The sequence below is a fragment of the Marmota monax genome, unplaced genomic scaffold, assembly GCF_021218885.2.
Source record: "Marmota monax isolate L192 unplaced genomic scaffold, Marmota_monax_Labrador192_F-V1.1 WCK01_AAM20220418_F8-fsc00075, whole genome shotgun sequence".
In the NCBI taxonomy this organism is placed as follows: domain Eukaryota; kingdom Metazoa; phylum Chordata; class Mammalia; order Rodentia; family Sciuridae; genus Marmota; species Marmota monax.
In genome coordinates this window covers 8,709,833-8,736,925 of record NW_026694772.1, presented here as the reverse complement: position 1 = coordinate 8,736,925, position 27,093 = coordinate 8,709,833, and the positions used below count along the sequence as shown (strand labels likewise).

Here is a 27,093-nt window from a genome sequence, read left to right as displayed (position 1 = left end):
TATCTCACTTGACCTTTCTGCTGCATTTGCTTCTATTGGATGTTCTCTCCATGGAACTTACCCTGCCCTTGGTTCCCTGATCTCCCAGCCATTTGAGAAATACCTCTCTCTCTTCTTTTCATGATCCTTCCTCTATCGGCTCTTTAAATGGTCTTCCTCGGAGTTCCATCCTGGAAAGATTCTGGGATAAAGTAGATTAATTTAACCAGATTTCATGTAGAGATAGGCAGATATAAGGAAGATTCTAATATCTTTAATTACAGCTCTTCTATCCCCCCCCCCTCTAAGAATCTGAATAGCTCAGGGTCAGTTACTTTCTAGAATTAAACCTGTAGTAGGATTATCCTGAAGCATTCTTCCTGCTAATCATTTCAATCCACTTCCCTCTCAGTCCAGAAAGTGATTCAATTTCACATCCATGTGGTCTATGCTGATGTCTCCTAAATTTAGATCTCCAGAGTTCCAGAACAAAATATTAACAGACACCTATAAGTGGAAGTCTTCATGGTATTTCCAACATAACATTCACAAACTCTTCTCTCATAGTTCTTCCATTTCAATGATGGCACCCACTCACTGGAACTGGAAAACTTAGTCTTCACTGACCATGGCCCACTCTCAAACTCAATTATCAAGTCCTGGTTCATCTACTCCCTTAATGTCTCCCATATTCATCCAGCTCTCTTTTTCCCCAATGCCCCACCATAACTTCAAACTTATCAACTCTCATTTAAATTACTCTAACAGCTTCCTAAATGACACAGATTAGGATAAAAGAAAAGATATGAGTGCAAAATATGAAATAAGAAAAGTGATATTTGGTTTTAGTTATGATGACATACATGTATATGTGTATTGTACAACACGAAAAGCATTTGTTGTTTTTGCTCCTCAGAGCTCATCCTGAACAGGACTGGGCAGGCAGATGATTAAGATCCCTCTAAAGCTACATGTGGCCAGTAAGCACTTGACATTGGCTAGTCTCATTTGCAATGTATTGCAAGTATAATATACACACTGGATTTCAGACTCAGCATGAGGAAAAGAATGTAAAATCTATCATTAATAATTTTTATATTGACTGCATGTCAACATGATAATATTTGGAATACATTGCATTAAATAAGATACATTATTAAATTAATTTCACCTGTCTTTTTTTAACTTTTTAAACTGGCTACTAGAAAATTTTAAATTACATATGTGGCTTCAATGGCATTTCTTTGCATAGCACTGCTGTAAAAAAGTTGGAAAGTGCCACCCACAACAGGGGCTTAAGAGCCCCTCAGAAATAGAATGATTGTTTCCATGTCCCCAAATTTGTTTTGGGTCAGGATATTTTCTTCAGATGGAGTGACTTAACTTGGGGATCAGGTTAACAGAGCCCTCCCTGCTGGGAGATATTTCTGCTCAGTGAATAAAATACAGCTTTTAAGAAAGTCCAATATATTAGAGCCAAACTTTAAAATGACTCTCTTAGGGATCTCAGCATCTTGGCATGCTTCCAAATAACAAACTACTGTCTTCTACTAAGTGGAAGTGATCTTTAAGGGCAGGGATTATGGATTCTCTTTTATATCTTTCCATAGCACCTTGCTGTGTCTGGAAGTTGTTGCCCACTTGACTGACTGTGGATCCTGTTGGTAGGGGTTGGTAGGAAATGGAGTTTACTCTGTTACCTTATAAAGCTTTCCATCATGAAATCCTTAACATTTCCTCACTGCCTGAATGATGATATGTGTATCTTTTGATTTCTATATGCTCAAACACAAAAGTAAAAGAAACTACCCATCTTATATTTGAATTAGGTCTATTTCTTCCACAAGAAGTTTATCATGAGGCAGATGGGGGTTTGGAGGGATAGTAAAAACAAATTTAATAAAAGAATGGAAGAAACAAATTCATTGATTCCATGCTCGATACACTTGACTATTATCAATTTGTAAGAAATGGATGTTGCATTTCAACAGAGACCAGCAGAAGGATGTCTAATAATAACCTTGGGCAGAATTCCCATTGACCACAGTAAATGCCCAAAAAAGCTTATGTTTGTTTATTTTCACCAATACAGCACATTGAGAATGTCTCACTTATAAAATGCATGCTGCTCTGAGTGGCTAAATAGGTGATGATACTAGTAAAGGAAGCTACTAATGTCTGGAAATCCAACCATCTTTTTTAGTACTACTGGTCAGCATCCTACATCCCAACTGACATAATGCGCCTTCTGCAAGACAGCAGTCTCTTGGCACTGCTCCACTTTGAAGTGAAGCCCAAAATGAACTCCTGCTAACGTGGCATATTGAACCAGCCCTTTTTTTTTTATTTCCAAGGCCTTCTCAGTTGATCCGTGGCACATCCATCTTCATGGAAGTGACTATTGCAGGCTAGAATTACAACTTCCTTCTGATGGAAGAATGCACCCCTAGAAGAACTTGACCAAGGTCATTAACCAAATTCTCAAGCAGACAGCTTTCAGGGTGGCTAGGCCTTATTAGAAAGGGTTTATGGAGTGCCTACTTGGCTCAGAGGCTTTTTCTAGGCATAATCAGAGGCCTGGGGAGATATGAGGATAGTCCTTGCCCACAAGGAGTCCTTATTCCTCAGGAGTTAGATTACATCATATCACCCAAGGTCACTCCGTTTCTTTTCTTGACTGTCAAGCTTATGAGTCACCTTGCATCATGTTCAAGCAGGAAAATATTGAAGAACAGAAAACCAGTCAGATATTAAGAATATGCATTATAACAATGGAAAATAGAGTATTCAGAGACATCTCAAGCCAGAACACCATGGTAAGGAGATAAGAGTAACAAGATTACATTACTTAAATACAGGCTCTATCATAAAACCTAAATGATTTTGTTACTACTTTTCTCATGTGTATATGTGTGCGTGTGGCACTGGGGATGGAACCCAGGTCTCTGTGTATGGTAGGCAAGCACTCTACCACTGACTCACATTCCTATTCTTTTTTATATTTTCTTTTGAGACTGTGTCTGGTTAAGTTACTCAGGCTGATCTCAAACGTGTGACCTCCTGCTTCAGACTCCCAAGTAGCTAAAATTACAGTCATGTGCCACCATACTTGGCCTTTTTCTAATATCTTTAGCAGTGTTATTTTATTCTATTTGCCACTCTCCTTTCTTTTAAGGTACCTGGGAAAATACATATATTCCGTTCACAAAAGTTTCCCTTTGAAATATGATTTAATTGTATCCTCAATATCATCAATATGCTATTTACATGAATATAAAATATAGAATTCTTTAAAACCTTGTTTACTCAAGGATGCTGGCTTTCTTCTTCACTTCAACAACTGGGAGAAGGAATCTGATGTCTGAAGGGAAATCTAAGTGTGGAGTTTCATTCCTAAGCAGGCCCCTCTCCAATCCTTTAGGCACTTTCCAAAGTTAGTTAAGCCACTCAGTAGCCATACCTGTTTATGGCCATGGATGGTGTGACCCCCATGTGATCAGGAGAGAGATGCTTGGGTATCAGGAGAAACACAAGATTAATAGAATTTGAAAAAAATGAAGATATTAGCAAAGCTACAAAATCAACAGAAACTCTTAAAACCCACAAAAAACTAACTTCTCATTTTCATGTGCCACACACTGTCAACAAACTTTAAAGTAGTGAGCATGTGCCTTAGTTATTAAGGTAAAATCACTAGCAAAGGATACTTCAGTTATCATATGTAAATCTAAAGTCAAAATATAACCAACCCTACAGCGATCAAAGTTTGCTAATAAGAGAAAAGGTGCTTTAAAGATTAAGTGGTTGTTTATAAATTGGTTGCAAGTACCTATTTAAACAGAACCAATTTCAGTAGCGCACAATAATGATGAACATTGTGGAAAATTTTAATCAAAAGTAGGTCAAAGCAATTGTTTCAACAGTTCAATTTCTATACATCCCTGTAATACCTGATCTTGTGTGTGTGTGTGCGCACGTGCACACACACACTTTCTCTCTCTCTCTCTCTCTCTCTCTCTCTCTCTCTCTCTCTCTTACTTACTTTCAACCAGAACAACCAAAAAATGGGAAGGGAATGTATCTCAAGAGTGTTTTGTAGGGCTGGGGATGTAGCTCAGTGGTAGAGCCTAGCATGCACAAGTCCCTGAGTTTGATCCCTAGTACTGGGGTTGGGGGTTTGGTGTGTGGAAAGCAGTGTCTTTTAAGGGGAAAGATCTAAAAATCGTTTGGGTTCAATTCTTAGCTCTGCTCTTTCAAGGCAATGTGACCTTTGGGGGAAGTCACTTTCTATGAACCTGTTCCCCATTTCAAAATTGAGTAGGAGGTGAGGGTGTAAACTGCAACCTTTATGTGGTTCTTGAGTTACCCCCTGGGATGAGCTGTCAAAAGTGAAAGTGGAAAGCAACTTGAACTTTCTTCCCTTGATTTCCTCTGCCCATCTTTCTCAGGTAGAAGCAACCAAGGAACAGAATAACTAAGTGAAAAGGGAAGAAAAAGAAGCAGACACATGAAGCAAAATGATACATAATATGGAGCCACCTGTCTCTCCCTTGCCCTTTATCTCTGAAAAGTATGAGATCCAAATCTGAACATGAAGTTTACTTAAAAGTACATTCTGGATGATCTTGCAACATAATTTTAGTAGCCATTTTTCCAATGCTAAATCATGAGTTGTTAGTTAGCTCTAAGGAATGCCTCAGTTAACAAACTTATTGGGATATTTTATACTCCATAAGAACATGAATTCTACATTGTGTATGTCATTCAGTAACTATCCAAAGGCGTAGGAAGCAGTTAATATTAAAATTCACTAAGAAAATTAGAAACATAATGAATAAAAACCCCACAGGGCTCTAATATAACTTGGTTTTACTGTTTTTTAGGAAGTGGTTCTAAACCTGCTTTTGAACCCTCATTAACCCTTAAGAAATGACAATTCCATGATGGGATGGCTTTGACATCAGTAAGCCCTTATTTGGGGCTACACCACAAAATCCTTTAAAAAAAAAACAAAACTCTTCCCCAGGTCAAACTTCACAGCCAATCAAAATATTGCACCTTTTAACTTGAGAGAAAATTATGAAGGATAGTTCTAGTGTGTCTCTTGGACTTGGGGGCTCAAAGAAAGATCTCCTCAAGTTCTGCAAGACTTCAAGCCACAGAAAACTCACCACTTATTTGATGTTTTTGATTCCTTGAGCACACATGCTGAGATGGTTGAGAAGGAACTTCCACATCTAGTTAAGGGATCATGACCAATGCCGGAAGAGGAACTCATCAAATTTGGAATACTGGTTACTGAGATGGATGGAAGCTCTGAGTGCCCCGTTTCTACACTTTCATTATTAAAGGCATGCAGCCCCATTCTAAATAAATGTAGCTTCCCCAGGTTTCCACTATCTGAATAGAAACCCTCATCGCACACTCCGGAAATCTTTACAATTCATTTTAAATGCCTGTTATTTCTAAATATCATGCAGAAAGACCCCTATTCATTTATTTTTGATTTTTTTTTAACAAATGGGGGTAAGTTTTGCTTCCAAAATTGGCATTAGGCACAAAATTGGCATTAGGCACGAAGATGAGTTGAGGACCGAATCATTCCTGAGCTAGAATTTAGAACTTAACAAGGGACTAGTTCCAAGCTTTGCTTAGAGAAAACCATTTTAAATTTGCACTATAGGATTTTTACCTCCGAACGAGAATACACCTAAAAGGAAAAAGGCCATCCCCTCCTCCCAAAGCACAAAAAAAAAAACCAGCATATCCCAAGCAGCCCGTTTCCTACCCAGCCAATACAATAATGCTTTGTAAGCTGAGAGCAGCGCCCGGTATAGAAGCTAAGTATAAACAGCTGAGAAGGATTAGGCGGTAGCTCCATTCTCATTTACATGAAAATCCTCTAAGCATCGTTTTCCTCTCTGGCTGCGGGCGCATAAGGAACTCTTTTGTGCCATAGCCACGCATACATTTGCATCCTTTGTCTTTACTTACCAGTCGAGGCTGTGGGCATGTGTGCTCTATTTCCTCCATGGTTTCTGAGGGAGGCTCATTGGAAAGGGATTTTGGGATACCTGTTTCTGACTCAGCATCAGTGGTAAGTACTGGCATGGCCAGCGAATGCTCCCTCCAGCTCTACACCCTCTGGGAGTCGCCTCTCAAGCAGAGAATGTTTTCTTTGTCACGTATTTTTCTCTTCCCTACCCATCCCCCTTCTTCTTCCCTTCTTTCTCTCTTCCCTGGGGGAAGTAAAGAGGTTACCCCCCTCTCCCGCCCCTTTCTTTCTCCGAGAAGCAAAGAGGCAAGGCCTCAGTTTATCACTATAACAACCAGAAGGCACTGGAGCGGCTGGTGCGGGATACAGTATCCTCATTTGCATGGAGCGCGCTGGTTGGCTACTGTCATCATAGTACCACTCCAGCGGGGAGCGGCCAGGCCCCATTGGCTGGCCAACCGTACCCACGGGCCGAACTTGCTGCTTTTGTTTCTTCTATTTAATTCTTCTGCAAAGGTCTCGGTCCATTTTGGGTAAGGGACCCGGGTTTCACTACCCAGATAAAATAAAACCACTTCCTGAGGGACCTAGGATGCCTCTAGAAAGAACATGACAGACCTTCACTAAAAAAAAAAAAAAAAAAAAAAAAAAACAGGTCCTTGGCATGAGTGTATGATGTGCTATAGCCAGAGTATTTGCCAAATAGAAGTCACCCTGAGGACAAAGGCACTTTTGAGCCCAAATTCACTGTGCCAATTGCCAGCTGGCCTCCAAGGATCTCTCAGGGAATTCACTGTGGGCACCTGAATGTTCACCCCCTGGACTGCATGCAACAAGAACAGGAGCAGATCCCCCTGTGGACTGATGTAGCCCTGGAGTCTATCCCTGGGGCTACCCTAGGATCCACTTTGAAGGAGGTAGATTGTCTTTGACAGCCTGCCTGCCACTTCTGGCCACCCTCACCAACTGCTTCCTGTCAGCCACTCTTATCCCTCTGAAGAAATCTAGCTATTGTTTGTCCTTGAATATACTGTTCCATGTGTTGGTCTATTATCCCTCTGCTCCCATTTTAGCAGTCTTATTTCCTAAGCACTCTGTTCTCAGCCAAATGCTCCTGGCACTGAGAAAAACATCCCAGAAGGAATGTTAAAAATTATGTACCTGAAAGTTTAAATTGTCTGGGAACATTCACATTTTAAGAGGAGTATTCTGAAGATATACACTCAAAGGAAAGAACTTACAAAGGTATTTGTTCTAGTAAAATGTCATACGTTCAATATTAATAAAAGTTATAATCTGTAGCATTTATTAAGCACAAGCACAGAGTGCTGAGTACTTTACTTAGATCTTAATTAATCTTCATAAGAACCCGAAGAAGTTGATCCTATTATTATCCCCATTTTACAGGTGAGGAAATTGCAACTTAGCATAATGATTCAGGGACTCAAAGCTCCCAAGTAATGGAGCTGGCATTTGAAAGATTGGGTGGGGGAGTAGGGTTGCAGCAGGTATAGTAGAAAAAGAACCCACGATGGAGTCCTCTTAAGACAAGTCCCTAGACTTTTAAATGTTTCATTTTTTTCTGTAGTTGTGGTTTTTATCCAAGTGTGGTCCAAGACCAGCAGCACCAACATCAGCATCACCAGGGAACTTATTAGAAATGCTAATTATTGACCCCACACCAGACCCCAGACCAGATTCAGTAGGTCTGTGGAGGTGCTGGATTTTGCAGGGTTTTATTTATTTATTTATTTATAGTTGGACACAATACCTTTATTTCACTTATTCACTTTTATGTGGTGCTGAGGATCGAACCCAGGGTCTCGCACGTGCGAGGCGAGCACTCTAACACTGAGCCACAACCCCAGCCCCTTTGCAGGGTTTTTAATTTTTTTAAAAAATTGTAGTTGGACATAATACATTTATTTATTTATTTATCTATTTATTTGTTTGTTTATTCATTTATTTTTATATGGTGCTGAGGATTGAACCCAATGCCTCACACATACTAGGCGAGTGCTCTACTGCTGAGCCAGCCCTTGAATCTTATAGTTTTAATAAGTGCCTGGGTGATGCTAATGCTCCAGGTCTAGGGACAATACATTGAGAAACAGCATTCCAAAGAATGGGATAAAAATACCAACACTGCTTCCCTTATAGAATTGTGGGAGATCAAATGAGATATCATGTGAACACCTTGTAAATTAGAATGTGCAATGCTAACATAAAAGGGCATTATTTTTATTACTCCTCAAATAAGCAAAGAAGGCTAGCCCTAAAAGAAGGAAATGAATATTGCATCAGAGAATTATATAGTTTTATGGTTATAGATCCTATCACATTGTCAAGGTGTTGTCACCTGATAGTATATTATCTATGCTCAAGAGAACTTCAGTAATGCATAAATTCCAGTGATGTTTGGGTCATCTGAAGAGAGGCCATTTTCTTCTTACCTTATTTGTCCTCCTAGAAACACAAAATACCTCAAGGTACAGGTTTGACTTTAAGAAGCTAATCAACATGGAAGGGCCAAGCCCTGCATTGTTTGAGAGCCCCATTTTCACCCATGCTGGGTGATGTGAGAGTGAGATTCGATCTCAATATTTCCTTTGCCTTAGAGCAGTGGTTTTCAAAGGGTGGTCCTCCAAAGAACAGTAGCCATTCTGGCAACTTGTCAGAAAATTTCATTCTCCACCCCAGACCAACTGAATCAGAAACTGGGTTCTAGCAAAAGTTCTTGGTTTGGGATACATTCTGACATACACTAGAAGTTTGAGAACCACTGACTTGGAATCATATATTCACCTTTGAAAGCACCTCACTTAGTGTATTCTGGGTCACTGAACTTCCAGTTTGATTCCTCATTGGTCCTCTGATTCCCTCTCTTGAAAAGAAGCCTTGCTTCTCCATCTGTTTGTTTAGTTGAGTTTTGATGTCTAGCTGAGTCCTTATGAACCCCTCTTTTCCCAGAGCCTGGACTATGTCCTTATGCCCCCAGCCTTTTCTGCCTTAAAGTGGAAAGTTGTTCTTTTCCTCTCCCCCTTATCTTCCCCTATCCCATCAAACCAAGAGGCTACTTTTGCCTAGAATGAGTATCTTCATCACATTACCCATGTTAGACCCTTATTCATCCCAAGTCCTTGAACTTCTCAATTTGGACTTCTAACCACCCTAAAGGTCAGCCCTATAACTAATTGCAGAAGCATTAATCCTACTCTAGCCTAGCCTTGATTCTTCTGTCCTTCTCCCAGCAACCCAGTGGTTGAATCCCAGCATGTCTTGCAATCCTAATGGCAGAAATAGACTGAGGCACCACTTTGAGAAGGATCCTTACTGGATCCACCCACTTTGGAGCCCAGTCTTGGCTGATACTGCTACCTGATTTAGGAACTTTTTAATAATACTTTATTTAACTTGGAAGTCTTGTAATACTATCAAGACAATTAGCTGAGAATGACCAGTTGATTCCACACTATGGAATTGCATATTCTACAATCCTCCAGGGGTTACAGTAAGGTAACATATAAAGGGATAGCAGGAAAGAGTTTATTGGGGTTATGGAATTGTTCTGTATTCTGATTATGGTAATAATTATACAAAACCAATGTCTGTATTAACAAAATCTCCACAGAGGCTCAGCATGTGAGGTGGCAGTGGCACATGCCCATTATCTGGCAGTTTAGGAGGCTGAGACAGGAGGATTGAAAGCTCAAAGCCAGCCTCAGCAACTTAGTGAGGTCCTAAGCAACTCAGTGAAATTCTGCTTATAAATAAAATCTAAAAAGGGCTGGGGATGTGGCTCAGTAGTCAAGTGCTTCTGGGTTCAATCCCTGCTACTGAGAGAGAGAGAGAGAGAGAGAGAGAGAGAGAGAGAGAGAGAGAGAGAAACTCCTCAGAGGACATTTGTCAGTATATGCTAACAGCCCTTAAAATGTTGATACCTTTTGTCCCAAGGATTCCACTTAGAAACTTTTCTCAAAAAGATTGTTTCTTATGGGATTATTGAGGATTTTTGTTTTCTTTTTTAGTTTTTCTATGTATAAAAGTATTTTTAAAAAATATTTTTAGTGTTGATGGACCTTTATTTTATTCATTTATTTATATGTGGTGCTGAGAATTGAACTCAGTGCCTCACACATGTGAGGTAAGCACTCTACCACTGAGCCACAACCCCAGCCCCTATAAAAGTATTTTAAAAGAGTATATATTAGTGGGCTTGGGTTGTGGCTTAGCAGTAGAGTGCTCACCTAGCATGTGTGAGGCCCTGGGTTCGATCCCCAGCACCACATAAAAAATAAATAAATAATGGTATTGTGTCCAACTACAACTAACAAATAAATATTTTAAAAAAGAAAGAGCATATATTACTCTTATAATCAGAAAAAATGAATATTATCCTCCTTCCAAAAGTAATAAAGGGCTGGGTATTCAGATGGGGAGGAGGCAGAATTGGTTAGCAAATGAGCAAATAGAAAGGTGCATGTATCTCAGTGAGGGGAAACAAGAAAGCTGAAGCTGAGGAACAATGCTATGACCTATCTCCAGTTAGCAGAAGGAATATGTTGGAATCAGGCTGCTCAGAAAAATCCCCAGAGAATGCTTGGAAACAGTGCTCCTGAGTCCTGTAACCTCTTCAAGTAGGACATGCCTTCTGTGAGACTTTGTTACATCAGTGTTGCCCTAACATGCGCCACCATTATTGTTTCTGCAATTTATTGAGTACCTTTTACATTTTTAGCATTATGATAGGTACTTACTACCTGTCACCCCCACAACACTTGATCATATGAGTGTAGTGGCCCCACTTTGCAAATGCAGAAACTGAGCTATAGAGACCTTCACTTCAGCTTAAAAGAGATCTACATTACAGATGTATCATTATGTATCATCCTTCCCACCAGTGGTCTTCATACTAACATCAAATTGTTGAAAATACCATTCCCAAAGATCTGCAGAGGAGAACTAAAATCTCTTTGGGGCAGATGCTGTCTGAACCTTGTCCAAATCCCCTCAGGCCTTACTATGGTAGTCAACACCTGGCCCATTGCCAACTGCCAGCACCTGCATCTCCCTGCCTGAGGGCTTTTTCTGACCATTAGAGCCTGATGCCTTTCCAACATCACAGCAGAGGCAGAGCTAAAGAATTCTCGACCTATAACTCAGTGTATGACTACCTCTGCTCCCCCAGCCCTCAAGCAAATTGCATGTTCTACTCCCAAATTGCCCAGTGGGTTTAACTTCCAATTGCCACCAATAGCTTGCTTGACAGTGAACCTGTACTGGATATCTTCCTTTCCTTGCCTCACTTGCCCACATTCCTGAGGGTGTTTCCTGGGATTGCCTACCAAATAAACTATGTAAACTGGAATCCTTCCCTTGGGGTCTACCTTTGGGTCCTCTCAAGACTAAGAGGATATTTCAGTTCCCCATCGTAAAGTTCTAATTTTGGGGGGGTGGGGGTGGGTTCTGAGGATTTAACCCAAGGGTGATTTACCATCCCTAGCCTTCTTTATTTTTTGAGACAGAGTCTCACTAAGTTGCTTAGGATCTTGATAAATTGTTGAGGCTGGCCTTGAACTTATGATCCTCCTGTCTCAGCCTCCTAAGTCACTGGGATTACGGGCATGAACCAGTACACCACAGCACCTGGCTTTAATATTTTTAATGGTAAAATACCTTTCACATCCTCATCACTTATGGATAAAAGTGAATCATAAGGTAATCTATAAATATATTTTAGCCTTTTAAAAATGCAATAATTTTAAGTTTTTTTTTTTTAAATTCTATTTTCCAATCTTTAGTAATGCAGCTGGAGATTTTATATACATTGTTTTAAAATGTTAGGACAATTCTATCAAAAATTTAAAATTATTTAGCTATAATTTTTATGCCATTCCAGATACCATACTGCTCTTAAAATTTATCACTCAGGCCACATGTAAAACATTTATTCCAAATCCTTCCCTGATACCATCACTCCTGATTCCACTATTCTTCCACTTTTCATTTTTTTCTCAGTCTCAAGTTTACCAAACAAGGAATTTATTACAAAGAAGGGAGGAAGATGGAAAATAGAGGGTAAAGTTGACAGAAGAATTTTAAGATTTCCAGAAACCAGTATTACCTCTTATGGAATTTCATTATTTTTTCATCTTTTAAAATTTTTATTTTTATTTTTTAAATACTTTTTAGTTATAGATAGACACAATACCTTTATTTATCTTTATGTGGTGCTGAGGATCCAATCCAGGACCTCATACATACTTGGTGAGCATTCTACCGCTGAGCCACAACTCCAGCCCCAAATTTTATTTTTATTTTTAAAAAATATTTATTTTTTAGTTTTAGGTGGACACAATATCTTTATTTTTATGTGGTGCTAAGAATCGAACCCTGGGGCTGGGGATGTGGCTCAAGCGGTAGCGCGCTCGCCTGGCATGCATGCGGCCCGGGTTCGATCCTCAGCACCACATACAAACAAAGATGTTGTGTCTGCCGAAAACTAAAAAATAAATATTAAAAAATTCTCTCTCTCTCTCTCTCTCTCTCTCTCTCTCTCTCTCTCTCTCTCTCTCTCTCCCCCCCCCCTCTAAAAAAAAAAAGAATCGAACCCTGTACCTCATGCATGCTAGGTGAGCACGGTACCACTTGAACCACATCCTGAGCCCCAAATTTTTATTTTTTGAGCCACATCTCCCATTCTCCAGATGTGGCTTAAAGTTAGGACCTAAGACCTGACAGTGTGAGCTGGGCATGATGATGTGCACCTGTAACCTGTAGTTCAGCTCCTTGGGAGGCTGAGGCAAGAAGATCACTTGAGCCCAAGAGTTAAAGACCAGCCTGGGCAATATAGCAAGATCCCATCTAAAGAAAAAAAATCCTGATGGTCTGGAAAAATCTCCATTATACCAAGTAATGAAACTTGTACATATGTCTTTTCCATTCACTCTGGGAAAGTCATGGTAATAAAAAATATTTTGCAGCGGAAACAATTTCACCTCTCATGTGGCACTTTTACATATTAAATTATATCAGATTAGCACACTGAGATTGCCAAATTTTAATACTAAAAATTTTAAGATGAATAAACCAATTCATATAAAATGACATGGCAATGTCATACAGTGAGTGATAGAAGTATCACCTGATTCCAGGCCTCCCGAATCAAAGTTGAACAGTTTTCCACCATATTACACTCCCCACTGTTTGATATAGTTAGATTTGCTTTATTAACATGGTTATTAACTCATATACTTCTCATCATTCAGTATCACCCCTCCCCTCTTTTCTTCTGAATGCATGAAACATGAAGAACTCTTCACTTTTATTCATTTAGTTCATTTCAAATCTGTGCATGCATACGAGCATCTGGATTCATTGTAGGTGCCTGCATTTACTTATGACTTAAAAATTAACAAGGTAGCATTGCCAGATTCATCAGTGGATTAAGAATTGGATGTATACAGGGCCATGACCCATAACGGCCATTAGGAGAAAAATTAATGGTGAGATATAATAGAGCTTCAAAACTTTTTTTTTTGAAAAATGACAAAATGGAAACTGTTTTTGTTTCATTCTTAAATGTATTTTATTCTTTTTCCACTTTTATAATAGCCAAAAAAAAATGACCTTCACTCATCCATTTGTCCAAAATTTATCAATTCCAAACATAGTTGTAATGTGCTGGGGAGAAATTGAACAGACGCAACATGAAAAACTTACTGCATAAATGAAAATAAATTCTTACATCTAATATTTAAAATATTTGACGTAAGAAAGACAAGCAATAAGGAGGTCCTGAATTCTTAGTACTCAAGGACACCATACTATGATGGTTGTACCTGTGTTTGAGAAGGTATTTAAAGATGTTTTTCTAATCAAAATGAGATGTATTTATCTAAATGTTGATGATAAAATGGTTATAAATATATTTTGTTTTGCTGTATCAAAACAGATATGATGGCAGAGGTTTTTTTTGGCATAAATTAAAGTTGCCCTTAGCTGGAATAAATCAGTCTAACTGACATTAGCAGCTGTGTAGTCAGTAAAGAATTATTGTTGCTATTACTTGGTGGTATTTATAAACACTTTTATTTTCTAAGTGCTTTACAATCACTTATTGTCTAATTAATATCTAATCATCTGTTTACAAGTAATAATCACACATGTAGTGCAGTTTAATCAAAACTCCAAATGCAGCCGCCATCATACTCAAGAATGCTGTGTAAAATTTTGGTTCCTCCTCCTTAGGGTTTGGGTCCAGACATATGACAAACTCATAATGCAACAGAAAAAAAAAAAAAGGATAAAGATTCTTACTTGTCTTTGAGCATTCTTTGAATTCACAACATGCCAAATATACTATCTGATGTCAGTAGATAAGTAAGACTGTAGGTGATTTTTAACAATGGCTTGATTTCACACATATATTAAAAATTAATTTACTTAACTCACAAAATTGGGTGATAAATGTACAAGGCCAGGCACCAAGTTAACACTGAAACAGATAGTGACAATCACTCTTACGGTGATTTTAATGAAAAAAGACCAAATGTACCAAAAGTGGTTGAGGGACCTTCAGAGGTTAATAATCTAACCAGGTTCAAGTCCATACCAAGCTATGATGGGTATGAACACCTGCCAGTCTTAATTATTCAACATAAATGGATATACTGCTGTTGCCCTTCAGTATCCCCAGGTGTTAATCTATAAGCAATTACAGGAACCATGAAAGGATTTTTTAAGTAAGTGAATGATATGCATATTAATCCAGGTTTTTTCCTCTAGGATGAATTTTCTTAAGAGTTGCTGACTCAGAGTACTTGCCTTTTTAAAGCTTTTGGTACATGCTTTTTGATACTGTTATCAAATGTCTTCCAGAATGGTTAACCACATTTACACCTGTTCATATACTGTTAAAGAGTTGTCTTTCTTGGTTATTGATCTGCCATATCCACTTTTATTCCTTCTTGCTGAACCACTAGGCTCACTTTCCTAGCACTGTAGCAAATACTGCAGGATCCTAAGGATTTTGCCTGTAGCCTTCCAAATGTGACACCAATGAGTTCAACTGGCCAGTTGAATAATGAAGACTATCTAATGCCAGGATGGATACATTTATTCACAATTAAACTATTATTATAATCCTTAGATTTGTACTAATAGATTTTGAAGATTTGGTCTCCAAAGTGACTCTTCATCTTGTAAAGATTTGGTTTAATCTTCTGTATTAGGTCCATATGGCTGCTGCAACCATTTATGACAAAGTTAGTGTCTAAAAGCAACATAGGTTTATTATCATAAGTGTGGACCAGGGTCAGAAGTCTGAAATGGGTCTCAGTGAGCTAAAATCAATGTATTGACACAATTGCATTTCTTCTGGAGGCTCTAAGGGAGAATCCATTTCCCTTCCAGCTTCTAGAGGCTGCCTGCATTACTTGGCTCATGTCCCACTTTCTTCCATTTTCAAAACCAGCAATTGCATCATGCTAACCTTTGCTATAACAGTCTTAATCTTCTAAGTTGTCTGTTTCCCTCTTTCACAGTCTCATCTTCTAAGTTGTCTGTTTCCCTCTTTCACTTAAAAGGACCCTTGTGATTACATTAGGCTCACCAGGACACTCGCTCTCACCTCAAGATCTTTAACTGAATCACATCTGTAAAGTAACATATTGACAACTTTGGGACCATTAACAGACATCTTTGAGAGGTTGTTATTCCACCTACCACACCTTTCTTAGCATGAGCTGGACCTCCAGATATTCTGAACAAAAAGTAGATTATGATTTTAATACTTAATAATTTATGAATCCCTACTCCTTGTCAGATACAGGCATCATGCCCAATTTGCAGATAACAAGTGGTACTTAGAGACATTAAATAATTTTCCCAAGGTCACAGAGATGGTTAGTAACAGCCAAGTTTCCAATTCAGGGCTGTGGGACTTCAAAGTTCAGGTACATTGCCTGCTGCTTTGGTATCTCAACATTTGCAACACTCTAATCATTTTGCTCTCTGGATAGCCTTCATGTTGAAAGCTTTTCATTTAGTTTGTTTGACATTTAATGATACAACCTAGCTAGATAAAAGCTTTTATTAAGCCCCTATAAATTTAATATTTGACTCAATCAGTAGATGCCAAAGCAGAATGTCATTACAAAACACACTTAAGAAGATGCCACGGCTGGGGATGTAGAACATTGGCGAAGTGCTTATCTAGCATGCCTAAGGCCCTGGGTTCCATCCCTAACAGAAAAAAAACAAATGCTTTCACATTCTTTAATCTTTCAAAAAGTAGCATTGATGGATTCTTCCTCTGCAATGTAACCAGAACTGGATTCACTGTGTTTGCTTCTCTGTGGGTGACATGTACATCTCTGAATAATAATGGGTGATGCAGGCAAGAAATGATCTTTCCAAAAGCCCTCAATTATACCAAATACCATATTTTTGTATGTGGTGCTGGGGATTGAACCCAGGTCCTGGAAAATGCTAGTCAAGCATTCTATCACTGAGCTATATCCCCAGCCTTTTATATTTCGTTTGGAGACAGTGTCTCAATAAGTTGTCCAAGCTGGTCTCAATTTGAGATCCTCCTGCCTCAGCTCCCCCAATTAGCTGGGATTATAGGCACGTGCCACACTGGGCCAGGCCTAAATATCCTATTTTTGAAAAAAAGAGAATCTAATACTTTTGGGGTCTGATATGTCTTAATGAAGTATCTTATTGTCTTCACTCCCTACGTTTCTCAACCTTGATTGTATATTAGAATTACCTGGTGAGTTCAATATCACTGAGTCCTAGTTTCTACACCCTACAGATTCTGGTCTCATTGAGCCGGGGTGCAGCATCAGGACTTTTAAAAGTTCAGAACCACTGTGGTAAAGCACAGATAAGAGACTTTATTAACATATGGATTTTGATCCCCAAACAATGCTTTTTTTCAAGACAATTTTGTTTGCATCAAGAGAAGCCTTATTTGTGTATGTGTCCCAAGAAACTGGCTAGGTAAAAACCTTCAATATGTCCAAATACAATCCTTTTACACACCTAGTCTACTACTAAAGTGCCAGGTGAGAGACTATGTCAAATGGCTCACCCACAGGTACTTGAGAGTAATGTAGCCAATGGGCCTCCTCAGAAACCATCCTTTTATAGTAAAATATTCTCCTAAGTAATCAAGACAGCATGAGATAAGCACAGCTTCAAAGAAAAATAATACTTTATTCAAAATGGTTTGAATAAACTTATACTACCACTCAACCATAGAAACTCAAAAGGAGTAAAACCATGAGCAGTGAACCATAGCAGTCCCTAGCACATGTAATATCATCATTGTTCAAAACACATTTGGGCCAGGTGCCTGTAATCCCAGTGGCTCAGGAGGCTGAGATGGGAGGATTGAGAGTTCAAAGTCAGCCTCTGCAAAGGAAGGTGCTAAGCAACTCAGTGATACCCTGTCTCTAAATACAAAATAGGGCTGGGGATGTGTCTCAGTGGTCGAGTGCCCCTGAGTTCAATCCCAGGTACTCCCCCACCAAACAAACAAACAAACAAAAAAACGTTTGGAATAAGTCTTTTGAAATTTCCATCATGACAACTCAACTAATCAATAACTGAGAACCAGTTATTATATCTAAATTGTTAGATCCAAAGAGGTATAATTTAGATTTGTCATAAACATGTCAAACATTCATTGACTTATAGTTGTTTCAAAAATATCAGAAACACTTCCTTCCAAGATGTGTTTGGAAGGAATAAGAACAGAGAGTGGCCTATTGTGGTGGGAGATTCTTAAAGGGGATGAGATAATCCTTGTGACCCTGTCTTAAAGTGGAAAACATTAGATACCCAAAATTAGGCTCTGAAGTAAATTATTGTAGAGCAAAGGTTCTAGAGCTTTAATGTGCATAGAAACCACCTGTAGCATTTGTTAACCATAGTTTTCTAGGGCCCAGAGGATCTAACTCAGTAGGTCAAGTAAGTTCCCTCAATTTGAATTTTGATCAAGTTGGCAGATGTTGCCTGAGGTTCATGCTTTAATACCGTTGTAAAGAAATTATAAAAATATAGTAAGTACAGGGGTTTACCAAGTAAGACTGTGGATATAACAATACTTTGTGTGTGTGTGTGTGTGTGTGTATACTTTTTTAAAATGACAGAAATTGTCAAAAGGACTTATGAGACATCTTGAAGAGATTCCTGTGAAAGATGGAAAGTTTAGGTATCAATAAGGATAAGAACTGCAATGGACTGAAACCCATTAGATATATTTAAGCCCATGAGTTCACAGTACTATAGGTGGGGGAGAACCCCTAAAACTTTGGTGGGTTCTAGAAAACAAATGCATTACTTTGAAAACTGGAAACTACAGAGAAGGAATCAGACATTCATCTTACCTTTCCTATACAAACTGTCTAAATAGGAGTATCTCAGAATGAGTAATGAAGCAGATAAGAAAATAATGAAGAACGTAATGAATTATCCCTGCTTCCTAACCCCCAATGAATGATTAGATCTATGCTCTGAGCATTAACCACTTATAAGATGACAAAAAGACCACCCTAAATATTTTGGACTTCTGCACTATGTATGAAATATGTCTTTCAAGTAAATAGAACCTGGCTTTGATCCCACCTCTTGATCTGAGACTAAATTACAAAAAATACAGAAGGAATAAAACATATTTTAACACAATGGGGAAGCAATCAGTAAAATCAAAGTTGTGAGAAGCTCTATAGGAAAAACTTTGTTTCTTCAACCAAAAAAAAATGTGCAAGAAACCTATGGATTGAGATTTAAAAACCATCAATTAGTCATAATGTGTGGGTATGTTATTAGTATCCCAATTCAAACACTATAAAAACATCATTTGTGAGGCAATTAGAATCTGAACAATTTCTGAATACATGAAGAAATTGTTAATTTGGGGGGTATAATAATGGTATTATTATGTTTATATTTTCCAATTTTTAGAAGTATATACTGTAGTTAGGCACAGTGGTACACACCTGTAATCCCAGTGACTCGGGAGACAGAGGCAGAAGGATTTCAAGTTCAGGACCAGCCTCAGTAACTTAGTGAGACCCTGTCTCAAACTAAAAAAATAAAAGGGTTAGGGATTTGTCTCAGTGGTTAAGCACCCCTGGATTCAAGCCCATACCAAATTAAATAAATAAATAAAAACTAAAAGGACCAGGGATGTAGCTCATTGGTAGACTATCCCTTGGTTCAATCCCCAGTACTGAAAAAAAAAAAAGTATATACTGTAGTATTTGCACATGAAATATATTGTTTGGATGTGGGCAGTGGATATAGCTCTAGATCAGTGATTCTCAATTGGGTGCAATTTTTCCCCAAAATAAATTTAGTAGTATCTGGAGGCATTTTTGTTTGTTACAACTTGAAGGATGGTGCTGCGGGCATTTAGTGAGTGAAGGCCACAGCTAAGCATCCTATAATGCACAAGGCACTCCTCCACTAGAGGGGGTTGGCCCTGCCTGGACCTCTGACAACTTTGGGTCATGCAGGCAGAGGCTTGAGGTACAGTTCATGTGAGTGCTGGAGAATGTGATCCTCCTGGCACAGAAAAGAATGGAAGGCCTGTGAGGAGTTGTTTCAGGGCCATCTCTCACACCCTTCCTTATCTCCCTTGAAATGCTGTTATGAGGTAGTTTCTAATCACCCCTTCCATTCTGTTGGGAGAGGGGGGTACCTACCCTGCTCCTCTCAGTATACAGTTATAGATAGAAATCCACTTACTTGTGGCCTACAGTGGGCCCCTGAGCAATGGGTGTGGGAGTCATCTGGCCCATTTTGTTTCAGTGTTATCTTTTTCAGTGTGTGAAGATAAGACTATGAGAAACTGGCAGCATTAGCTACTGTTTCTTTTGCTGTCTATGTAAGTAATAAACTGTCTGAATCTAAAAGTGACTTGTTGTACTTTTGCCAGTCGAATCAGTCAGACCTTGGCCTGGCCTGGCCTTGTGTGTGTGCATGTCACAACAAAAAATTATACCACCCCAAATGTCAGTAATGTTGAGGCAACATTGGTCATGAGTTGATCACTGTTGAGGCGAGGTGGGGAGTATGTGAGTAGTTCAAATGGCAATGTATTATTTTGTCTAATTTTGTATCAGAAACTCTCCATAAGAAAAATTATATTTAAAAAAAGAAAAATTATATATTTTTAAAATTTTTATTTTAGTTGTATATGGTCACAATACCTTTATCTTATTTATTTTTATGTGGTGCTGAGGATTGAACCTGATGCCTCACACATGCCAGGCAGGTGCTCTACCACTGAGCCACAACCTCAACCCCTGAAAAATTTTATTTTTATTTATATATATATATATATATATATATATATATATATAAATTTTTGTGTGGTTGTAGATGGACAGCATGCTTTTACTTTATTTGTTTCATTTTTATGTGGTGCTAAGGATCGAACCCAGTGCCTCACACATGTTAGGCAAATGCTCTGCCACTGAGCTACAGCCCCAGCCCCCAAAATTATATTTTTTTAAAAAAAGTGGTCACCTTGGTTTATTTAGCATCTGGCAATTTAAGTACCTAAACTCAGGCAATATGCATAAATGCATGATGTCAGGCTTCTACCTCCACCACAAAATTAAAAAAACTGTGTTCTTGAGCAAATGTTTTGACCTCTTTTAGCCTCAGTTTTCTCCACAATAAAATAAGGCTAATAATGCACCTAAGGATTTTGTGGACATTAAATATAAGTCAAATGTTTGCCTCAAATAAATACTTTCATTAGATCTTCCTTTGTTCTTGTTGTCTACTACTTTTCAATACAGAAAGGCAATGAGACCCTTCTGTTATCCAGATAAATCATTTTGATCCACTCAGTTTGTTTTCAAATAATTCCCTGAAAAATATAGGTGGCATTAGTATGAGATGTTTTGTTCTGAGGATTTATTTTATTTTATTTTAGGTACTGGGATTAAACATGGGGCGCTTTGCCACTGAGCTACATCCTGGCCACCTCTTTATTTTTTTTTTTTAAATGTTGAGACAGGGTCTCACTAAGATGCTGAGGGCCTTGCTAATTTGCTGAGGCTGGTCTCAAACTTGCAAATGTCCTGTCTCAGCCTCCCAAGTTACTGGGATTATAGGTGTGTGCCATCTCACCTGGTTTGTTCTGAGGGTTTCAAACAGCAAAACCTAGAAGGCCCTAGAGGCTAGGGAGTGAGAAGGAAGGTAGTATTTAATTCAGTAGTTTACAATAATGGTGATTTTTTTCCCCACAGGGGACATTTTTAAGTGTCTGGAGACATTTTTGGTTGTCACAACTTGGAGGGGTACTCCTGGTATCTAATGGTTAGAGACCAGAATGCTGTTAAGCATCCTACCATGCACAGGACAATCCTACAACAAAAAATTGTCTAATCCAAAATATCAGTAGTAGCAAGGTTGAGAAACCCTAGGGTAAGGTGACCAAAATTCGTTGATGAAGTTTTTCCTGAGTAATTAACTTTGCCTTTCTTTGTTCTTCTTACCCAACACATACAGGTTATTAAAAGCATGCTCAGGAGAAATCATTCAAAATGTGATTACTCTAATTCTGAGGCCCTAATTTGTTATTCATTTCTTTATGAAGAAAAAAATCTGAGTAGTGTTCTGATCTTATTGCCTTTGAGTTTCAAATACCAAACTCCAAGCTTGCACTGATTATCTTCTTAATTAATAGACTGCGAAGGCAGGGCATCTCTTTATTAACTAGTGAAAAGTATCATCTCCTGACAACTCTATATAGTCTTTGTTCCCAACTATGGGGACAATTGGGATAAAGCAGATTCAGACACTACTCCCCATATGTATTATATTTCTCTTCCCATCTCCATTTAGATGATGTCTGCCTACTATCAGTATTAAATAGAAACAACTATGTGCAATTTGTCCTCCATCCTGTTTCTGAAGTCAGGGAACTTGAAGTCAAAAACACAGTGCTGTTGGGCTGGGGATATAGTTCAGTGACAGAACACCTACCTAGCATGTGTAGAGTCCTGGATTCAATTCCCAGTATCCAAAAACAAAACAAAAAACCCCCACAGTGCTACGTGGACTGAAGCAAAGAGATTAGTGGTGATAACTGTGTATTTAGTTGGCAAACCATAGGTGTTTTGTGAGGTGTTTTGTGTGTTTTGAGGGGCAGTAAATATTTTAGAAGATAATGGTGGGGGTGGGGAATGGAGAAAATCTCTATGGAATTAGAATTTCTTAAGGATCTATGATATGGCCCTATTTCTTTATTTCTCTGTCATCACACCCTACCCTTTTATGAAAACTGCTTTACCCCTTAGCCCAGGAAAATTGTGTTGGGACACCTGATTAAGAGAGTCAACCTGGACATTGTGGCATGTCCCTGTAGTCCAGCTACTTGGGAGGTTGAAGTCAAAAGATTGCTCGAGTCTAGGAGTTTAAGACCAGCCTGGGCAACACAGTGAAACCTGGTCTCAAAAGAGGGAGAGCACCAAGTCATTGCTTTTTCAGTAGTTTCTCATATCTTCATATTTCTTCATTCATGAATAAGAGTGGGGTGCAGTGGTGCATACCATCAACTCAGGAAGCTGAAGCAAGAGGATCTCAAGTTTGAGGCCATCTTGGGCAACTTAGTGAGACTATGTCAAAATAAATTTTTTAAAAAATGGACTGGGATATAGCTTGGAGGTGGAATGTTCCTGGGTTTAGTCCCCAGTATCACATACACACAAAAAGAATAAGAAGAACAGATGGACGCTAAATGGGTCAAGAGCTGAGCTGTAGGCAAAGTATTAGAATAAATGGAGTGAATGTCCCTTCTGAGGGCTTCTCAAAGCTGCCCTGATTCTTGTTTTTGCTGAGGCATGCTTTTCAGCTTTCTGTGGATTTTATAAGATAATCCTTTGCATTCTCCACCCCAGAAATCACCCTTCTGAAAGAGCTAACTTAGTGAGTGCCATTCCTTGAAACTATGAAATCTGTGTCTAAGATAGATATACAGATGTGTCCAATAAGAGATGAGACTAGCATGATAAATGAAACCAAGAGCTTGCCTAACAGTTATTTGTACTTCATGCATGGGAGGGTTAAGTTCTGCCCCAAAGACCAGCTCACAGTGAATTTTCCTTCTTAGAAACCATATCATTTCTAGATTGTTTCATATATTGTCTTATAACTCCTTTATTTTGTTGTGTTAAACTATTGTTTATTTCATAATATCAACTTATTCTCATTTGTGCCTTGATATTTATCTCTTATATGGTCAGTTAACTCATGAACAATCAGATTTGGGAAGGGCAGTTCATATTCATAGGATCTATTCACTTTTTTACATTTTTATATCATCTTCAACCCACTCAGACTGGCTTCTATCTCTACTATTCCACTGAAACTGAGTTATGTTTCTAAGTTTTTCAGAAGGATCATTTATAGCAGTGGTTTTGATTACAGGAGATTTCCCCACAAACACCACAAGAGTTATTTTGCAATGTCTGGAGATAGTTTGATTACTATGTGGGCATTGCTACTAGCATCTGGTGAATAGAGGCCAGGGATGCTACTAAACATCCTACATTGCTCAAGCCAGCCTCCACAAGGAATTTTGCAACTGAAAATATCAATAATGATGAGGTTTAAAAACCCTGCTTTAGGACCAAGATGGGTCTTTGGGATAAATGACACAAGTCAAAATAGTTAAAGGATTTTTTTTTTTTTTGCAGGGGGTACCAGGGATTGAACTCAGGGGCACTCAACCACTGAGCCACATCCATAGCTTTATTTTGCATTCTATTTGGAGATAGGGTCTCACTGAATTGCTTAGCACCTCACCATTACTGAGGCTGGCTTTGAACTTGCGATCCTCCTGCCTTAGCCTCCTGAGCCACTTGGATTACAGGCATGTACCACTGCACCCCTCTATTCAAAGGATTTAAGTAGACATTTCTCCAAAGAAGATGTACAAATGGCCAGTAACCACATGAAAATGCTCATCATTAGCCATTAGGGAAATGCAAATCAAAACCACAATAACATATCACTTCACACCCACTAGGACATTTTTAAAAAATATTTTATTAGTTGTAGATGGACACATACCTTTATTTTTAAATTTATTTTTATGCAGTGGAGAGGATTGAACCCAGTGCCTCATACATGCTTAAGTGCTTTACCACTAAGCTACAACCCCAGCCCCCACTAGGACATTTTTAAAATCTGGAAAGTAGCTGGGCACCATGGCTTATGCCCACAATCCCAGCAACTCATGAGGCTGAGGCAGGAGGATCACAAATTCGAGGTCAGCCTCAGCAATTCAGCAAGGCCCTGAGCAACTTGTAAAGATCCTGTTTCAAAAAATAAAAAGGGCTGGAGATGTAGCTCAGTGGCAAAGTGCCCCTTATGTACAATTCCCAGTACAAAAACAAACAAACCCTGGAAAATAACAAGTATTAGTGAGAATTGAAAAGTTGGAACTCTCGTGGATTGCTGGAGGGGAATGTAAAATAGTGCAGCCTTTTTGGAAAGCAGTTTGGCACTTCCTCAAAAAGTTAAAAAATAGAGTTACCATTAGACCTACTAATTCCATTCCTAGTTTTACACCAAGATATTCACATACAAGTCTTGTTTGTGGTTCACAAACAAGACTTGTATGTGAATATCGTAAGAAGCATTATTCATGATAAGTAAAAAGTGGAAACAACACAAATGTCCATCAACTAATGAATGGGGAAACAAATTGTGATATATCCACACAATGGAATGTTATTTGGCCATAAATGGGAACCAAGTACTGATACATGCTACAACATGTGTGAATCTTAAAATCATATGCTAAGCCAAAGAAGCCAAATACAAAAGACTACGTTATATAATTGTACTTATATGAAATTGTTACTGAACCAGGTCATTTTACTCACCATGAAATATGCCAATCTATGAAACAAAGAGTTTTGCAAAAAAGAAAGTTAATTCACAAGGCAACCAATTGTGAAGAGACAAGAGACCCAAGTCTCAAATCTACCCACCAAGATTTGGCCTTGTGGATATTTATATTCTGAGGCATGATAAACGGTGACTGGAAGTTAACTAAGAGCAGGTCAAATGAGTTTAGCCTAGAGGGTTTATTCTGGTTTTCCCTTGATTTCAAAACATCCAGAATGGGTAAATACCTATAACAGAAAGTAGATTAGTGGTTTACCTGCTGTTGGGAGCATAGGAGGAGGTATGTGGGGAATGACTGATAGTGGGTATGAGGTTTCTTCTATGGGATGATGACAGTAGTCTATTCTAAAATCGTGGCGATGTTTGTATAACCCCATGAATATACTAAAAATATTGATTTGTATACCTTAAATGTGAGTTGTGTCTTTCAAATGTGTCTTGTTTTAAGAAGCTAAATTGTTTTAGAAAGAGTATATGTAATTATGTGACCTTTAAAAATTGCTGTTGACTTGCTTTTTGAGGTCAAGACAACTGTAAAAGCTAGGAGACTAAACTGGAAAAAAATCTAGGCTTCTATAGGCAGAGTGTTTTGAAAGTATCTTAAGTTTTCATTCCAATTAGAATAAAACCAGAACTAATAGGCAATATGTTTCTGTATGCCTAATGAATAAAGATAATACAGAGAGGGTTAGGGGTGTAGCTCAGTGGTAGAATGTTTGCCTATCATGCACAAGGTCCTGGGTTCAATCCCCAGTACTAGAAAAAAAAAGAAAAGGAAAAGAGATAACACAGAGCTCTAATCAGCAGCCCAATCAAAGGACTGTCAAATTAGTAATATATTTTATATTTAAATAAGATGTTTAATGTAGTATTTATCATTTTTAAATGAATCTCTATTATAATTATTCTATTTTTCAATGAATAACAGAGAAAATCTTACAAAGCTTTTATTAATTCTCCATTTTTGGTATTAGGGATTGAACCCACAGGCACTCGACCACTGAGCCACATCATCAGCCCTTTTTTATTTATTATTTTAAGATGAGGTCTCACTAAATTGCTGAGGCTGACTTTGAACTTGTGATCCTCCTGACTCAGCCTTCCAGGCTGTTGGGATCACATGTGTGCACTGTTGTGCCCAGTTCTTCATTATTTATCTTGAATTATTTGTAATATTTAAGAAAGTACCTAAATTGACACCCTTTGTACTTAAATTTACCCTTAGATAAAGGTGTAGCAGCCACATGAGAAAGAATTCAGATAATATGTATAAGTCCTAACCATCTCTCTTTGATGTGTCCAGCTCCTGCCCCTCTGGATAAGCTGAGAAAGAGTTGTAAAAGGTGAACCTGCCATCTGTTGTATCTCTGAGCCAGTCCTTCCCAGTCATTAAATATCACAAACCTATAGCAATCCTAGAAGACTGGCAGGGATTGAATAAGAGAGCCTTGTAACATCTTTGTTACTAGTGCTAATGGCAATGTTAATCAATTTAGAGTCTGGAGTCAAGTGGAAGTTGGTCCACCTAACATTGAATCGTGCTTCAAAGGCTAGACTGAAACTCATTCATTCTCCTAGATGACCTGGAGGTAATCCTAGATGGACAAACTCAGGATTCCCTGGACAAGAAAGGTACAGAATAAATAGTGATTAAATTCCTTTCACTCATTCAAAAAACATTTACTAAGCACCCCCAGAAGCCATGCATCCAAGATGAATGAGATAGTTTCCATTCTTAAGAACATCTAGAGGGCCTGGAATTGTGGCTCAGCGGTAGAGTGCTCCCCTAGGACGGGTGGGACCCGGGTTCAATTCTCAGCACCACATAAAAATAAAGGCATTGTGTTGTGTCCATCTACAAAAAAGATTCATATTCTCATTTTCTCTCTCTCTCTCTCTCTCTCTCTCTCTCAAAAAAAAAAAAAGAACATCTAGAACAAGAATATATATGTAGAACAAACTTTTAAAAGATTGCTTTAGGGTAGCAGATGTAGCTCAGTGGTACAACACATGTTTAGCATGCAGGAAGGCTTGAGTTCCATCCTCAAAACAAAAACAAAGTATACACCAATGAAAAAAATTAAATAAAAAATATATGCGAGGTATGTTGGTCATTGTTTTCAAAAGAAATTATCATGTAAATTACTCTGTGCTTTTATTTATGACTTGAATCA

At 38.4% G+C, this 27,093-nt stretch overlaps 1 protein-coding gene across 3 annotated transcripts in view; it reads right to left on the bottom strand.

Moving 5' to 3' along the window:
* Pcyt1b (phosphate cytidylyltransferase 1B, choline) overlaps window positions 1-27,093 on the bottom strand; it is a 92,163-nt gene that overhangs the window by 60,192 nt on the left and 4,878 nt on the right. Inside the window, exon 1 of one of the 3 annotated variants that reach the window (XM_058572908.1) lies at window positions 5,974-6,304. The exons of 1 other annotated variant lie outside the window; for it this stretch is intronic. In XM_058572908.1, coding sequence (XP_058428891.1) covers window positions 5,974-6,090 — 117 coding nt within the window. In that variant the 5' untranslated portion in view covers window positions 6,091-6,304. Of the gene's footprint in view, window positions 1-5,973; window positions 6,305-27,093 lie in introns of those variants that run through there. One more of the 3 variants, XM_046425302.2, reaches the window with a different exon arrangement.